We start from the raw sequence: 18,431 nt of genomic DNA on the forward strand, positions 1-18,431 counted from the left end.
AATTTAGCAATATTCCTGGGAAGCTGTTCTCTATTTACTCTATTTTACAAAATTATTTGTCAAGGTTCTGGATAGTTTCAAAAACATCTGACAACAATTTGGGGAGGAAAAAACTAAATCGGTAACACAGGCTGTGAATATATTTGAGCATTCTACACTGATCAGCCACATTAAAACCACTGACAGATTATTTTGTTACAATGACACCTGTCAACTGGGTGGGATATATTTGGAAGCAGGTGAACAGTCAGTTCTTGAATTGAATTGAACACGTGTTAGATCCTTACCTTTGCCCATTTTTCCTGGTTCCGATGGACTTTGACCTAGTCGGCTAGCCATCACAATTTGGCCTAGAGCATCTCCTAAACGCCAGGTCTTGTGGGATGTTCTGAGTATGCAGTGGTTAGTACCTACCAAAAGTGGTCCAAGGAAGAGCAACCAGTGAACCGGCGACAGGGTCATGTGCGCCCAAGGCTCATTGATGCTCGTGGAGAGCGAAGGCTAGCCCGTCTCGTCTGATCCCACAGAAGAGCTACTCTAGAACAAATTGTTGCTGGACATGATAGAACAATGTCAGAACAGTGCATTACAGCTTGCTGCGTATGGAGCCGTGTAGCAGTAGACCGGTCAAGAGTGCCCATGCTGACCCTTTTCCACCACTGAAATCGCCTACAATGTGTATGTGAGCGACAGAACTGGACCATGGATCAAAGGAAGGTGGTGGCATAGTCTGATGAATCACAATTTCTTTTACATCACATGGATGGCCAGTGCGTGTGCATCGTTTGCCTGAAGATGTAGCGGCAGTATGCACCATGGGAAGAAGGCAGGCCGGTGGAGGCAGTGTGAAGCGCTGGGCAAAGTTGTGCTGGGAAACCTTTGGTCCTGACATTCATGTGGATGTTACTTTGACAGGTACCACCTACCTAAAGATTGCTGCAGACCACATACCCGTACACCCCTTCATGATAACGGTATTGCCTGATGGCAGTGGCCTCTTTCAGCAGGATAATGCACCCTGCCAAAATTGTTCAGGAATGGTTTGAGGAACGTGACAAAGTCTTCAAGGTGTTGACTTGGCCTCCAAATTCCCAGAGCTCAATCCAATTGAGCATCTATGGGATGTGCTGAACCAAAAAGTCCAATCCATATAGAACCCACCTTGCAGACTTAAAGGATCTGTTGCTAACGTCTTGATGCCAGATACCACAGGGCACCTTCGGAGGTCTTGTGGAGTCCATGCATAGACATGTTAGAGCCGTTTTGGGGGACACAAGGGGGACCTACTCTATATTAGGCAGGTGGTTTTAATGTTGTGGCTAATCAGTGTACATAAATTGTAATTGTATAGACTGCAAGTCTCTCCCTCAGCCTGGTTTTCATTCCTTTTAAAAATCAAATATGGCGCTACTCCGAATAAGGTTTATAAAAAGATATGCTCTTGATTGAAAAACCTTGTCTTCCTTTCCTAGAGTTGCCATGTTGAGTGTTGCAATTTCTCTCACTCATGTTTCAATAAGTGGTCTGTTATCCCCTGCTTTCTCTGAGAAGTTTAGACAGCAGCTGATTGTAGCAGGTCTCTGATGAGGTTTAACTACTGTCTGGATGGAATACAGGCATAAACCACTACCTATGTTGAATTGTGCCATTTAAGTGACCTTGAACAAGGTCGCTTACACAGATTTCTACAGTGTCAAAAAAACAAGTGAAGCTAAAAATGGAGCTGCTGTCAATAAGAATGATCTTCCTGCCCTTGAAATCCTGACCCACCAGACTGTCCGATCACTAATACAGTCGTTCTCAACTGGTTCTGCTTCACAAACCAATAAAGAGGTAAATTCTACTTATTAAATCGCAGACCTGGTTTAGTTACCTCATCCTGGGGCATAAGGGAACTTGGATGAATGAGACCATTGTGATTCTGTCTTGTCATAGATCAAGACCTCCTTATATTAAGTCGTGTTGACGCACGTTGCACATCACTTTCTTACCCAGGGACGCGTACTACGAGGCCCCGGGACTTGAGCATTTTGCTTAACCCCTTTTTGCCATATTTGTACCACTAGTCATTTTAAGGTCAAAGCAGTCTCTAATGTAATGACAATAAAAAAAAGAGCAACCATAATAGCACCTGACACCTTTTATTGATCTATTAAAAAGTCAAAGGAAATATGTAAGCAGCTATGTGAGTGAGTGCTCATTGGCTGTCCTGGCTGTAGACCACACCTACTTGCCTCCTGCATTCATCCATAATCTCAGCTAACAGAGCAGAATCTGTGTGAGACATGCGTGAGCTCTCCTTTAAACCTGCAACAGAAAACCAACAATAAATTGCGATGTATGGAGTACAGATCAGTTAATTCTGTGATCTTACAGGAGAAAGTAGAAACCTGATCGTTATTACAGTACCTACTGCATTAAACTGCCATCTTGTGGCACTGTAATGAATAATCTTTAGTCATCCGTCCTAAGTGCCCAGACGTTTGACTAGGGGTATAAAATCTGGTCCTCTGTGCTGCTTATTCTGGCCAAGACAAGGCCTGGTTTATGCAGAGCAACCAAACAGTTTGACTAGTCAAAGTTCCCACTCTTTTCAAGCCACAATTTTACAGGACATTTTATGTGCCCAACAAGTGTAATATTTAAGCAAAAACACATGACCATTTAAATTGAGCTTTTATTTTGCCCTTTCTGTGTGTTTGACAGAAGTTTCTGACCTCCAGATAAGCAGTATGCTCAATGGTATTGTTTCTTCTAACTTTATGTGAATGAAAAGACACAAATTCACCCATTTTCTCATTGGAAATAAGTACATTTCAAAATATCACTGTCCTGGTCACACAAGCAAAGTTTGTAGGTAATAATAGCCATTTTGTATATGTATGAGGCATAAGCGATTAGGAAATAACACTTACTACCCATGAAAAAAATTGTGTTACATAGTGTAATAGTGACCCCTTCTGGAGATGCCACTAGGTGGCAACAAATGAAAGTCTGATGTGCTCTGAGCGAGTCATTAAATCATTTGAAATGTTCACAACTGAAATCTGCCAAGAGATTTTATAGTGTTTAAGCATTATAAGAACAAAGCAGATCTATAATTTCCTTTCAGTTTGTGAATGGCCAAACATGACTTTTCATCCAAAAAAGACAACAATAATAGTGAGTTTCAATAACGTCCTTACCTACAACATTACATTAAATTTTACAGTATTTTCTACAGTATTCAAACTACTGAACATGACTTCTATCAGTAAAGACAACAATTATAGCATAATAACAATTTTGAGTTTCAATGCTGTCCCTTCGTCATTGTAAAGTGCATTTCACATGAGTTGAGGACGCATCACTTCATAAACTACAATGTATTCGGCAGCACTGACAAGTCATGTGACATCTCCTCAACGTGCAGAAACATAAGTCACTTTTACACATTAATAGCTCTTCCGCTCTTTTCTCTCCACGATGAAAAATGTACTCACATGCCGATGCTGAAGTAAACAAATAACATTCCCCTCTCATTCAGTCTGTCGGTACAAGTACCAGGTCATTCAGTTTGTTTATGAATGAGAAGTTTCCCAAATGCTGATTCTTACTTTGCATGCACAAAGCACGTGATTAGCTGCTGCTGTAATCAATCATGAGGGTGTAAGCGCACTTAACCGCTTATGTTGTTTCACAATAAGCAGCTGCCAGCAGTGAAAGAACTATACAGATTTGTGTATTTGACTCCTATTCTGAGTCAGATCGTTACCATGTTTTTGACAGACAATCCAACTTCCTCTATCTCTCTGTTTGATTGAGTACCAATGTGGCTGGGCATTGAAACGCATCTATTCTCCGACTACATACTCAGACATATTTAGTACGTTCGGTTCTCTGGTTTGTGTGCAGCTGTGTTGTATTCTGTTGTTTCTATCGCTGTGGTGGACGGTGGACCTGTCTTTAGATAAACAAAACAGGTTTTCGCTTGAACACCCCATGTTGCAAGCGGGAGGCTGCGTGAACTACAGCTCTCATGCAGTCTCATGAATGTACAGAGGAGAGTAACGGTCGGGTTACAATTTCACTAAATAATACATTTGATTTCGGTTTGTTTCTCACCAAAGCTCATTGTATGCTATCATAACAATCATGAGTTTCATGGAATATTTTATTATACTTTTTCATCTTTTTGAAGCTTGAAGATGTGGTCACTATAAACTGCCATTGTATTACATCACTGAGCACAAAATGTTTTCAGAATTTCCCCCTTTGTGTTGAGAAAAAAAAAAGAAAGTTATATGGGGTTATAACAACACGGGTGAGTAAACAATGACTGAATTTTCTTTTTTGGGGGAACTAATCCCTTTATGATTCATAGTCAAGCACACTTGGTATCACAATGGAATTCCACACACTTGAGGAATGTTTTGTACCTTTGAGTAAACACTGCCTGACCTCCTCTGCCTCGTAGCACATGCCCGTGCTGTTGAGGAAGTTCAGAGGCAGATAGGGTTCAGGAACAGGGTACAGAGTCTCCACACCATTGACAATCAGAGATGTTGGGCACCACATATGAGCTGGAATCTGATGACAATTACAACAGAAAAAGAAAACATTCGAGCATGGTCCCTAACTCAAAACCTCAAGACTCGAAGTGTATCATGTAAGTTAGAGCTTGGCATTAGCAATACAAAGTGGTTTGATTCCCAGAAGCCATACATACTGATATTATGCAATATGTATACCTTAAATGCACTTTAGTAAGTGACTGTATAAATGTTGGCCAAATAAATAATGTAATAAATATGAAACTCATAAAAATTGTGATTATAAACAGAATCTCTGTGTAGATGTCTGAAGTTGCCATATATTTATTGAAGTAAACTGTTTAATGGTTGTAAAAGTCAATGACTGCAACTGCAGTGATATATTTTCAAATATTTATATTACATAAGTTCAGAATTCAAACAGAGGAGTTGGCTGGAATCAACAAGTCTTTCTGGTCAAACTTTATGAACCACGATGGTTTGATTGGTCTTTGGTTGTACACAGGAATTCTCAAATGCATTAGCCCTAGTGGAACATTTCAATAAAAATGACAGCTGTAGACTACACAACTCGCTTGAAGACATTAGTCAGTTCAGTTGTCAACAGACCTTGATGGTGCCTTTCGAACCGACGATTATGGCCTCGTTTGGAAGCTCTACGGCAATGGTGCAGGTACACACGGCCATTCGGTGTCCAGAGAACTTCAGCGTGATGATCATTCCTTCATCTACTCCTGTAAATATTTCAGAATAAGACATCCCTCTGTCAATGGAAAATTAAGACCTTTAGTTTAGGATTTGGAGACTTTTGAATCTGAAGTCCACACTCTTTACAATGGTTCTATATAACTGAATATACTGTATACACCTAGTTCACATTCATGATAAATTAGACCAACATAAAGCATTTACATAAAAAAAAAAGACATTGTCTTATGCAGACAGTTTAAGTTGACTTTTAAAATTAATATATATCAATTATTTATTAAATTTTCTCTATTAAAATTTACTTTATGCCTTTATTTACTCTATTTATTATTATTACTTTTTAACAAATTATTAATTTGTACCGTCCTTAATTGTTTTTATTTTATTTATATATTTTTTTTTCATGCTTGGTTTTTAAAAATATTTTTATGTTTTAGTTTTTATAGCATGTGCATAGTATATCATAGTATTCTGCATTTCATATGTGAAAGATACTATACAAAAAACATCTATCGCACTCTGTGGCCATCGCTGAAGAATTCTGCAGTAAAACAGCGGCCTCTTGAGGTGAAATAAAACAATCACTGACACCTTGTGGGGATTTGCTGTATTTAAATCTTTCATCATTGCCTACATTCATCCATATTCCTATCCTCACCTCAATGCATATTTTGATTAGACAATAAAGTGTTCTAAATTGAAGTGAGGGCTTGTAAAGTAAATTGTGAGTATAAACATCGTGTCTCCAAATTAATATCTTGTGAATAATAATAAACATTCCATATTAAGCCTAAACTGGTGAAATGTATACACACACACACACATACAACAGTTAGTTCTGGCCCTCGAATCTGATTGGACGAGAGACGTTCCATGAGCACTGATGGTCTGACACCATAATTTCTTTTTTTTATGTATTTCTGTTTACATTACATATGTTATCCAGCAGGTGATGGCAAAAGATAATTTTTATGTGTAATATCAGCCAGTTAGGTGACATGAAGTGAAGCCGCTTCAGCGGTTTACATACAACTGCTCTTCGTGATCACACGTATTACTACAACTTAAGCTAGGAAATAGCTTTAAAAGGCTTTAAACGAACAACTTCAGAATTGTGGCTCATCACAGCTGAGAGACGCAACAGACTGATTAATTACACAAACTGAAGTCGCTTACCTCTTATCAGACTTTCCACATTGGAGTGGACACACTGTTTAAAATGGAGGACATTTAAGTTTCTTTAGTCAATGACTCTTGCACACTGGCTACCGCTTCAATGTGTCTATGTGCAGGAGAGACAGAGAGAGCGGTAAGGCTCGTCAACTGGGTTGTAATTATCTCTAACACCTGCCTCGTTATAGTGATGATGGAGGGAGACACAAAAGCCACACCAGGTCACCAGTGGGGAGAGAGAGAGAGAGAGAGAGCACGAACTCGAGTGTTTAAAAAAAAAAAAAAAAAAAAATTATTGAGTGTTTGAATCTACTTGAACAGACTGTGTTCAGAACCTGAGGCTGAGAAATAAAACTATTGCCTGCACACTTTGTTGCCTACTGACTCCTCCACTGCCCAAGAGAACAGAACTTGTTACACTCACACTGACATAAGTATTCAGACCCTTATCTCAGTACTTATTTAAAGCATCTTTGGCAGCAATTATTATTATCGTTTTGAGTATGAAGCAACAAGCTTTGTACACCAGGATTTGGGGATTTTTTTTGCCATTCTTTGCAGGTCCTCTCAAGCTCTGTCAGGTTGGATGGGGTCTGTTGGTGGACAGCCATTTTCAGATGTTTGATAGGGTTCAAGTCCAGGCTCTAGCTGGGCCACTCAAGGACATACACAGAGTTGTCCCTAAGCCACTCTTGCATTGTCTTGGCTTGTTTTCTTAGGGTCATTGTCCTGTTTGAAGGCGAACCTTTATCCCAGTCCGAGATCCTGAGCACTCTGGACCAGGTTTTCATTTAGGCTATCTCTTTGCTGTGTTCAGCTTTCCTTCAACCCTGACCAGTCTTCCAGTCCCTGAAAAACAACCCCACAGCATGATGCTACAACCACCATGCTTCACCGTTGGGATGGTATTGCGCAGGTGATGAGCGGTGCCTGGTTTCCTCCAGACATGACGCTTAGAATTGAGGCCAAATAGTTCAATCCTCATTACATCAGTCCAGAGAATCTTGTTTCTCACATTCTAAGAGTCTTTTAGGTGCTTTTTGCAAATTCCAAGCAGGCTTTCGTGTGTCTTGCACTGAGGAGAGGATTCCGTCAGGCCACTCTGCCATAAAGCCCAGATTGGTGGAGCGTTGCAGTGATGGTTGTCCTTCTGCAAGTTTCTCCCATCTCCACACATGATCTCTGGAGCTCAACAAGAGTGACCATCAGGTTCTTGGTCACCTCTCTTACCAAGGCCCTTCTCCCCCAATTGCTCAGTTTGGTCAGGTGGCCAGCTCTAGGAAGAGTCCTGGTTGTTCCAAACTTCTTCTATTTAAGAAATATTTAGGCCACTGTGCTCTTGGGAACCTTCAACACAGCCACAACATTTTTCCCCAGATCTGTAGAAACATCTCAAAGATGATCCCGAGGAATGGGATGCACCTGAGCTAAATTTCAAGTGTCATAGCAAAGGGTCTCAATACTAATGTCAATGTGATATTACATTTTCTTTATAATACATTTGCGAAGTTATCAAAAATCGTTTTTGCTTTAAATTATTATTTTACTACACTCCATACCCCATTATGATAAAGCATTTAAACATAAGGCTGTAACATAACAAAATGTGAAAAAATGAAGGGGTCTAAATACACACACACACACACACACACACACACACATATATATATGTAATTACATTTTAACTATTTTTAAATAGTTAACTATAGAGAATTGCAACTGAGCCAAGTCTCCACAATTTAAAAAAAATAAGATTTCCCTGTCTGTTTCTGGCAGGGAAATTTAGCTTACAGTTAAAAGTTATGCACCAAATCTTTTTCAGGTTACTACTGGGATTTTGGTTGATCAATAATCTGCAGCTGGGATTTTTCTTATTTTGGACTCCTTTAGCCTCCAAGTCTGTGACTGTTATAGTAAGGAAAGACTAAAAAAAAATTATAACATCCTATAAATCTATTTTACAAATATCTCAGCTAATTATTTGGTTATCAGCCATTTCCACCACATCTGCCCTGCAGGCCTGCATCAGATATACTCAAACTAAATAAAACTATATGCCTAATTTACTTATGATATGCTGATGTCTGACCCACTCTGATGCTGCACTGTAATCAGTTCAGTACCTGTTTCCAAACACACTCCAGTTGCTTGGACGCACTCCGGTTTCTCTCCATTGTACACCATCAGCACAAACTGCAGGCAGTAGATTCCGATGTCAAGCAGTGCGCCTCCTCCCAGCTCCTTCTGTGAGGAGCGCACTACATGCATGATAGGTACGCCGAATTCAGCACGCACCATCTTCAGCTCCCCAACCTCATTCTGGGAAAGCAGCCGACTGATTTCCATGGAAACCGGAAAGAAACGTGTCCAAATAGCCTGCAGTGGAGAGGAACAAACAAATCAACTCACAATCAGAGTATATGGACTTCAATAACTGTGAGGTTATTGTTTACATTACATTTATTAGCCTAGCAGATAATACCACTGGAGAATATTTTCTTGAAAGATTGTGTTAATTTAATTGTTATAAATCAAAGCAGAATATCATGGAGACTGTTCAATAAGCAACCACCTAGTTAACACCCAAGCAATATACTATATGTAAGTGATAATGTACAGTCAGCCGGTTGTCATCGCAGAATAAACCCAGACAGGGTGATAGTTTCGGTGTCCGGTTTGCGACGGAGATCTCTTGGTGTTTATTTTGTGCAAATGACTGTCTGACTGGACATTATCCAGCCTATTACGAGACTACTAGCCAAATAAACAAATAAATAGACATGAAACATTGATTTTAGTTGTAATTATGCAAGATGAAATAAATTGCTGAACAGCCGAAATCCATCTCTGGTATTTGTCGGCAGTCTGTTGGTGTTTATTTTGTAATTAATGACTGTTTGACTGCTTATTGTGTATCTTATTACAAGATTACTTGCCAAATAAATAAATAAATGAATATGAAACATTGAGTTAAAATGATTTTATTACCTTACTGTAGAGATCGCACTGTGATCTGAGAAGGAAAAATGGCTCGTAAATACCTGGATGAATGGTCTGATATGTGGATGTGCGGTTGTTACAGAGAAAAGTCAGACCGCTAGATGGCGCACATGACCAATCAGAATCGACTATACCAGAAAGTCGTGTAATAATACTTTTAAAATCCCATGACAGGAAGTGGCTCTGGTCATTACCTTTCATATTGTTTAAGGTGCAAAATTGGAATTTGGGAATTTAACCAATTTTAGGATAGTTCAGTTTAACATCTACTCACCTCCATCAGGAAGACATCATTCTTCTTTGCTGTTCTGAGTAGTTCCTGAACCTCCTTCAGGTTCATGGCCAAAGGTTTTTCACACAGTATATTCTTCTTTGCGTTCATGAAGAGAACACCCAGCGGGAGGTGTTGAGGGTGTATGCTGCCCACATACACCACGTCTGAAACACAGCGACATGCACACAACCGCATCACCACTGCATTTCTGTTATAATCAACACTGCAAGCATGAACTTTCTAGTTTCAAATTTATTTTCTCTACAGTGTGGTCATTATTTGTCATTAAAAAAGTATTTTCTAAAACTCATTATCTGCAGGTAATGTTTCTGTATTATGGTCACTCCGGTTAGAAGGAATATGTACAGCATACATAATGGCGCATAATCAGGATCCAATCCTACATGATCTAAATTGGAATATTCCAAAAGGATTCCAGAATACAAACCTGTAGAAACTTCAGTTAATTCAATATGATCTTATTTGAATCTTAGAGGACTCTTTCTTGTGTTCCATAAGGATTAGTTCCAAATTATCATTAAAAATTCAGAATCACATTACTGTAAGGACATATGGATTGGACAGTTTAATGAACACCAGGACTCGTGATGATGGTGTACTGAAAAGATTCTGTTTTGTGTCTCACCAATCTCTGGATCTTTAGCCAGATCTTCATAGCTACCATGCACGCGTGGTATACTGTGCTTCTGCGCGAACTCATGTGCGCGCTTCTGGTCACGCGCTGCCACAGCAACCACCTGTAATTATGTTATTTAAAAAAATAAAAATATTTAATGACATATTCAAACACACTAAATATATATACAAATAAAGTAAGATATTAAATCCGAAAACTTGCAAATAATTAAAAGTTTACTCTTCTCTTAAAACAATTCTTTGAAAAATTCTTCGAAAACTATCATTAAATTAATATGTGATTAACAGGGTACTTCAAATAATACTGTGGTATTACCATGATACATTTCAAAAAACATGCTATCACTATTACTATTGTAAGTTATTTCTAAATTCCATTATACATGCATTAAAAAAAAGTTTTCAAAAGGCGACGATGAATATTATTAATATTTTACCATGAACAAATAGTGGAAACGGACATCCAACTGTATAGTTTTCTTTCCATTGCAGTACTGATGTTGACCAGATCACATGTAGTGTCGCTGTTTGTCCACTGAACAGTAAAGCGTCCTGATTTAAAAGTGCAGTTTGTTTTCCTCTGATCAAATCAATTCATGCAAGTGTCTGTTAAATGCATTATAAAAGGTTCTTACAAAGTTTGCAACTCACGAAATATAATTTGTTTGTCAGTGGTTTGAATGGCAAATATCAACTCGTTATACACGCTACAACAATGTGCATGTGATCCTCTGAACTTTAGCATTTCCTTGCATTAAGCCTAAATGCACAGGCACATTTAAAGGCATAATGCGAATGTACATTATATTTTATCATATATATTTCAGATTAAGAAGGTGCTGCTTTAAAACAACAGCGTGAACAAATGAAACTTCTATCTTCCCTAGAAGAAAAATGTCAAACTATTCCTGAAGTTTACTTCTTAGTTGTATTGAGAGTAGCATGTTAATTCAGCAGGCATATATTTACCTGGTGGTGTTCAGGTGGGAGGCTCTTCAGTGCCACTGTAAAGTCGTGACTGATTTTTCCAGCGCTACAAATCCCCCACCTGATCGCCATGATGGCGTCTCTCCACTCCTAGCGTGCGTGAACTGTACCTGCCACCAGAAGGCGACAAACTCAAGTTTAATTCACTATTCCATTCGTCATTTTTGGTCAGTTAAAGAAATAAAATGGATCGCAAAAATCAGTCCATACATGCAAAACATTTGCATACTGTGCTCAGTGTTCATTTTGCACACTGTAGAAAAAGAAGTAGGATGGTATTCAGAATATAGCCTTTATTTTAATTAATCTAAAAAAATAAACAGAAAAAACACAACTCAAAACGAATTTATCATCTTAAAAAAAATCTTAAAAATGTTGTAGCCTAACAACACCCACTAAATATTCTAAAAGAGGCCCAAAAGCTTATAGGACAACAACCAAAACTAAGGTGACCATACATCCTCTTTTTCCCCGACATGTCCTATTTTTCGGACCTTAAAAAAGCGTCCGGCTGGGATTTCTAAATTTGCGAAAATATCCGGGATTCGGCTTTAGTTGCATTATGATGTGCATCTGGTCTAATACTAATAGCGCATATTGCATTGCTTTGTAAGTCCCGCCTTCTCGCACATTCGCACACCAATTGGTCGATTACAAGAGGCTCGCAGCAACTATTGGCCAAATTCCTGCCTGTCAATCTCTCCGCGAACGCGCGAAGCGCTGTTGTGTGTTCGGCATCAAACAGTAACTTGACAGAAGCAGCAAGGGCAGCTGAGTGAAAACTATGCCCAAACGAAAGTGCAAATGTACAAAAGATTTGCACAAAAAGTTCCCATGCTTTCGTCCAGGTCTGATCCGTGGGAAGCAGAATGTATGACATGTAAAGCTGGCACGTTATTTCGAAGCATAAAGGGTCAGCAAAAGGTGAAAGTTCATCAGGTAAATTAACGGCCTACTTTTTGCGACCAGGAAAAATTGTTATCACATTGCTTAATTTTCCATGGCCATTAAAAATTATAGTAATACAAAATGAATGTACACTCATGGCATAAAATATTTTATTTTAGTGCATGGTTATTCAAAAGAATGTTTTTTATTTAGAGGACATTTTTATTTATTTATATATATTGATGTTATGCTTACAGAGTGTCTTTTTCACTGTATTAAAGTTTGCATTCATAGTAACATCTTGGTGTCAGCTGCAAACATTCGTGTAAGAAATGTGAGAACTGTGGTGTATGTGGTGATTCTGATAAAAAATAAATGAAAACCAGATTCCATTGTGTGATTGACTTTTATTGCACACATTAAGCCCACACTACTCATACAAATGACTTTTTATTACATAACTGTTCAAGAACATATTTTTCTTTCCCCCTGGATGGCACCATCCAATCAAATCTCAAGGGCTCTGAGGAATGGCGAGTGATCATTGGCTGTCCTGGTCATAAACCACGCCCACCTGTCTCCTTGCCTCATCCATGATCTCAATTAGTAGTTCTGAATCTGTCAGTGACATTTTACTGCTCTCTTTTAGTCCTGTAAAACACATGAATCAGCAGAGCCCATCAGGACCAGATGTGCCACTGTTCTTTGAATGTGAGTAACAGCACAGCATAACTTAAAGGTGCACTCAGTAAATTTTTCTTTGTGTCATCATGGACTTACAGTGATACCAAGCGGTGTGGATGCAGCATCATTTAAACAGTAGTTTTCAGTTACAGATGCCATTGCATAAATTCACTATTCACAATCAACAGTGATTTATTTAATCCAAGAGTGAAAGTGTTCAATAACAAGACAGTTATTGAGATTAAGCGAGTACCGGTTGTATTCAGCTGGTCATGTGATTCTAAAATGGCAGCCCCATGTGTGCACCCCTGCACTATGTAGAATGAAACCGCTTTTATAAGGTTACTGATGGGACTAGAGTCTTCATCTCATGTGAGCCCTCATGATTTTATACATATTTTTCAAAACTACAATTCATTAGTTTAGGTGTACAAATTTTTAATGGGGAAAAAAATCACTGAGTGGCCTTTTACATAACTAGTCATGTAATAGTCATAAACTTTGATTAAATTAATAAGAGGAAAATGGAAGGTTGAAACATAGGCCCTATTTAAACCCAGCATTAACATCACTTGCATACAGAGGATAAATCCCTCATCAGAGCTGTTGCGTAAAATTCACACATCTTGTTTTTCTTGTGTATTGTGTTATTAGCACATGCACAACTAAACTCATGTCTAATCAAATTTAACTGTGAAACTATAATTTGTAAGTGGTACCTTTTTGGAGGCACTGTCTGACTTCCTCTGCCTCATATCTCAGCCCAGTGCTGTTCATGAAGTTTAGAGCAATGCCTGGCTCTGGAAGTGGAAACTCAGTCCTTTTTCCATTCACTTCTAGAGTGGTTGGGCAGTGCATGGGGTGCGCCACCTATTACATACAGTACAGGAGAGAACATTTTAGATCAAGAATAAAGCAGAATGCATACCAGTTTTAAAAGAGAGTAGTATGCATCATATTCTTTGAAGATTGCCAATAGGCAAATCAATTATTTTTGTGTGTAAAACTGTATTGGTATATGCAGTAGGGTTCTTAATGGTGTTTTAATCCAGTATTAGTCACAGTATTTGCTAGGCTGTTTAGGCAGTTATTTTATTTACATAAAGAAAAATGCAATCACAGGAATGATAAATTGTGTACTGCAAGGTCATCTGCCTAGAATTGTCCCAGTATGTGTGCCCCATAGACTTCCATTGTAAGTGCATTACCGTAAATACAAATGTATTACATTTAACAAAGGGACAAATGAATAATGAAATTTTGTGGTAATCGAAGGCATGGTACAGATTCTGTCTCTAGAGCTTCCATTTTTGTATCCTGAAGCTGAACATATTGAAACAAAAAGCACATAAAGGCTCCATATGACTACAGTGGTTTAATCCATATCTTCAGAAGTAATGTGATACGTATGATTTTTCTCCTTTATTCACTCACGGTGATGCTGCCCTTGGTGCCACAGATGGTGGCATCATTTGGAAGTGCACAACCAAGGGTGCATGCACATATGGCCATCCTGTTCCCAGAGAACTTCAAAACCACCACCATTGACTCATCCACTCCTGTTTGAAGCCAAACAGATCAGTAAGGCATTAGTTCATAAAAGCAAAATAAGACTTTTCAGTCATTGCACTTTTACAGGCATAAGACAGTAATAGATTTACACTTTAAAGTGCTTCAACCAGCAATAAAAGAAAATCTCTCTTTACCTGAGGGCAGTCGGACCCCTGTTGCGTGGATGGACTCTGGTCTCTCCCCCTTGAAAACCATCAGCGCAAACTGCAAGCAGTAAATACCGATGTCCAGCAGACTGCCTCCCCCCTCTCTCTGCGTTGTGCGTATTCTGTCCAGCAGAGGTAAACCGAAATATGCTTTAACCATCTTCACTTCCCCGATGGCGCTTTCAGAGAGCAGTCTGCCAACCTCAGCATACACGGGAAAACACCTCGACCACACCGCCTGGAGAGACAGCAAAAGAGAATTACCAGAGAGAGAGACTCACATTTCTCACTCTTGGACATTTCTGTGCAGAAAACACACAAAAGGGATCATTGAATCATTCTTCAAAAATCAGTTCCCTCAAGATCACACAGGTGTCCTAGAAGAGGAACCAGAGATGTGTTTTCTCACATTCACTTTGTTCCACTAACGTTTGACAAACACAAAGTGTCACAATGCTTTTTGTTACCATTTTCAACATATCAACTGTATGAATATTTCAGACCAAACTAACTTTTTGCTTGAAAATGTTTTGCTTGAAAAGTGTTCAAATCTTTCTTTCAAACATGTCACTTACTTTAATATTTTGTTATCTAAAGCACTGATATTTAGACTTTTTAAGTGTGACTGAAGTCCAAAATGTTTTTGGGGCCTCTGTAATTATTTGTCTCTTCTGCATAAGATCATAAGAGGTCTGTCAGCTTTATTTAAGTCATTGACAACATTTGGAACGGCAAAATATCATACTACTCTTGGTATTTTTGGCATAGATATATAAGGCAGAAAAAACAGTAGTGTAGTAAACGATTCTGAATTTAGCCTTTGTGTCCATGTTGGTTTGTATGTAACAATAATAATAATAATTTTTAAATGTATTCTTTTAATAATCATTTTTTACCTAAAAAAAACCATAAAAATGTAAATGCATAAAAATGTATATTATTTTTTAAACATACCTTGACACTCAGTCATGTGGATCCTTTATGTTTTTGTTTGTTTAGTTTTTTTGTCACATGACAACGGTTACACCACACCGACCTTAATTCATGGACAAAAGTTTTTCAAATATCAATAATCTTCTAAAACAAAATTGTTTCACTGCTATTTTTTCAAGATACAATAACTAAGTAATATCACAACGAGCAAGAGTGCGAGATGGCCCTACATCAGCACTGCTGTGATTAAAAAAACATGAAAACACATTTGTGCATGGAACTACTTTCTTACGCGACGAATCAGAATCTGCTGTTGCTGGTTCAAAACAAATGATGTGTTCAAGCCTTCATTAGTAATTCAAAAAGTTCACTTCAGAAATAGTATCACGGCTTGTGCTGTTTCTAACAAGTTATTGGATAAACAAGGATGGGTGTATGCATGTCTGTGTGTCTCTGTCTGTCTGTCTGTCTGTGTGTGTGTGTGTGTGTGTGTGTGTGTGTGTGTGTGTGTGTAAATTTCACCAGTTTAGGTGAAATAATGTAATTTTGAATAACTTAATAGTTCAGAGGAAAAAAAATATAAAAAGACTCATTTACCTCCATGAGAAAGACATTATTCTTCCGGGACGCAGCGACAAGCTGTTTGACTTCTCTGAGATTGATGGCAAATGGTTTCTCACACAACACGTTCTTTCCTGAGTTTAGGAACAGCTGACCAACCTGCAGATGATGTGTGTGGAGAACACCAATGTACACAACATCTGTGGGGAAACACACACACACACACACACACACACACACACACACACACACACACACACACACACACACACACACACACACACACACACACACACACACAAACACAGACACATGCTGGTCCAGCTGTCCTTATGAGGACTCTCCATAGACATAATTACTTTTATATAGTACAAACTATAGATTCTATACCCTAACCCTACCCCTAAACCTAACCCTCAAAAAAACTTTCTGCATTTTTACATTTTCAATAAAACATCGTTTAGTATGTTTTTTTTTTAAGCGATTTTAATTATGGGGACACTAGAAATGTCCTCATAAACCACATTTATAGCCTAATACCCTTGTGATTACCAGTTTGTAACCTACCTACACACACACACACACACACACACACACACACACACACACACACACACACACACACACACACACACACACACACACACACACTCACTCACACACACCTACACTTAAAAGGATAGTTCCTCCCCAAAAAAAAACATAATTTATTTGCTCTTGTGTCATTTCAAAACCTGTATGACTTTTTTTCTTCCAGTGAACTGTAAAAGACTTGCAATTTAGCACAATATAATATTTTGAAACTTCAAAAATGTCCTAAAAGACTATTATTTCTGTTACTTTAAGTCATTTTATAAAAGCTTGATAACATTTTGTTATTTTGGAAAGCGCAATGTGAATGTTTGTCAGATATTCTCCATTTATTTTCCACAAAAGAAAGCAATACGTGTTTGAAATGACATGAGGGTGAGTAATTGATGGCTGAATTGAAAGTTTTTTGAGCTATCCCATTTTGCAGCTGTGTTTATTCTATTGTAATTTGTTCAGGTCAGTCTGGGTACTCACCGATATTTGGATCCTTCGCCAGCTCGTGGTAGCTGCCGTATGCAGTTGGTATTCCATGAGTCTTTGCAAATTTCTCTGAACTTTCTAGGTTTCTTGCTGCAACTGCAACCATCTACAACACACACATAATTTTACATCACACACATGTTTGACATTTTTTCAAAATCCTATAACCTAAAAATAAATCAGCTTTTCAGTGTGTTCTTAGACAGTCAGACCCAACTGTATGTTAATACCAAGTGAGCTCTGTTTTGTTTTGCTTAGTTGTTTGCTAGACGATCATGTATTGTCAGTACCTGATGATCTTTATGTGGAAGTGTCTTCAAAGCCACACAGAAATCATGACTGATGTTTCCTGCTCCACAGATGCCCCAGCGAGTCGCCATGCTGCGTTCTAATGTCTGAGTGGCAATATTCAAGTTCTGCAGTGAAGAGCAGCTGCATTTACAGTGTTTATATAAAGTCCAGAGTACAGGAGAACTTGCAAAAGTCACATGATGAGATAAACTGTAACATTTAAGGATGATAGCAGCTGTATTGCTCTCTCTTTCACTCAGATCAGGGGGTCATTTTTCTACTGTTCGTACATGTTGTAGAGGCTTTTAAACATGTTGCAGAGCTCATTGAAGGTACCCTACTGAGAGGTGGCACAGGTGAAACTATAATGAGTTCACGATCTTAAAATGTGTCATTATGATTTACAGTGACTCAACACAAATCAGATCCTTAAAATGTGCCAGGTAATGATGATCAAGATTGTTGGGATAGTATGGTTGTGTAATGCATGAAATGAATACATGCCATGTCACTCCAATGGAGACAAGCCAAGATTTTATAGACTTAACCACCAATAAAAACTACTACATGAGCCTAAAAATTTATATTATTGTCTATATGCTACAAATAGAGAGATTATAAGTGACAGCCTCTGTCACCATTCACTTTCTTTAAATCAGATGCAATAAAGTTGAATAGTGACTGAGGCTAATATTCTGACAAACATCTTATTTTGTGTTCCGTAGAAGAGAGAAAGTCATATGGGTTTGATACAACATAAAAGGGACTAAATGATTAAAAACAATTAAAAAATGTTTTTGGGTGAACTATACACTGAAAAAATACATGTATTTTTACATAGAAGATACAGTTTAATTTAAGAGTTGTAGAGAGGTTTAAACATGTTGCAGAGCTCATTGAAGGTACCCTACGTGAGGTGGCACAGGTGAAACTATAACAAGTTCACGATCTTAA

General features: G+C 38.3%; 2 protein-coding genes across 2 annotated transcripts; both read right to left on the minus strand.

Moving 5' to 3' along the window:
• Positions 1-2,132: 2,132 nt before the first annotated feature.
• On the minus strand, positions 2,133-11,433 carry dhdh.2 (dihydrodiol dehydrogenase, tandem duplicate 2). Its single transcript, XM_052097718.1, has 7 exons — positions 11,314-11,433; positions 10,334-10,445; positions 9,688-9,851; positions 8,537-8,789; positions 5,142-5,266; positions 4,419-4,569; positions 2,133-2,307 (listed from the first exon to the last, which is right to left on the minus strand). Exons 1-7 carry the CDS (start codon positions 11,401-11,403, stop codon positions 2,198-2,200), a joined length of 1,005 nt encoding a protein of 334 aa, XP_051953678.1. The 5' UTR covers positions 11,404-11,433; the 3' UTR covers positions 2,133-2,197.
• A 1,179-nt stretch (positions 11,434-12,612) lies between these two features.
• Positions 12,613-17,623, minus strand: dhdh.1 (dihydrodiol dehydrogenase, tandem duplicate 1). The gene is made up of 7 exons (XM_052097719.1): positions 17,477-17,623; positions 17,181-17,292; positions 16,152-16,315; positions 14,610-14,859; positions 14,338-14,462; positions 13,623-13,773; positions 12,613-12,870 (listed from the first exon to the last, which is right to left on the minus strand). Exons 1-7 carry the CDS (start codon positions 17,564-17,566, stop codon positions 12,761-12,763), a joined length of 1,002 nt encoding a protein of 333 aa, XP_051953679.1. The 5' UTR covers positions 17,567-17,623; the 3' UTR covers positions 12,613-12,760.
• Positions 17,624-18,431: the final 808 nt, after the last annotated feature.

Source organism: Xyrauchen texanus, chromosome 29 (assembly GCF_025860055.1).
Source record: "Xyrauchen texanus isolate HMW12.3.18 chromosome 29, RBS_HiC_50CHRs, whole genome shotgun sequence".
NCBI lineage: Eukaryota > Metazoa > Chordata > Actinopteri > Cypriniformes > Catostomidae > Xyrauchen > Xyrauchen texanus.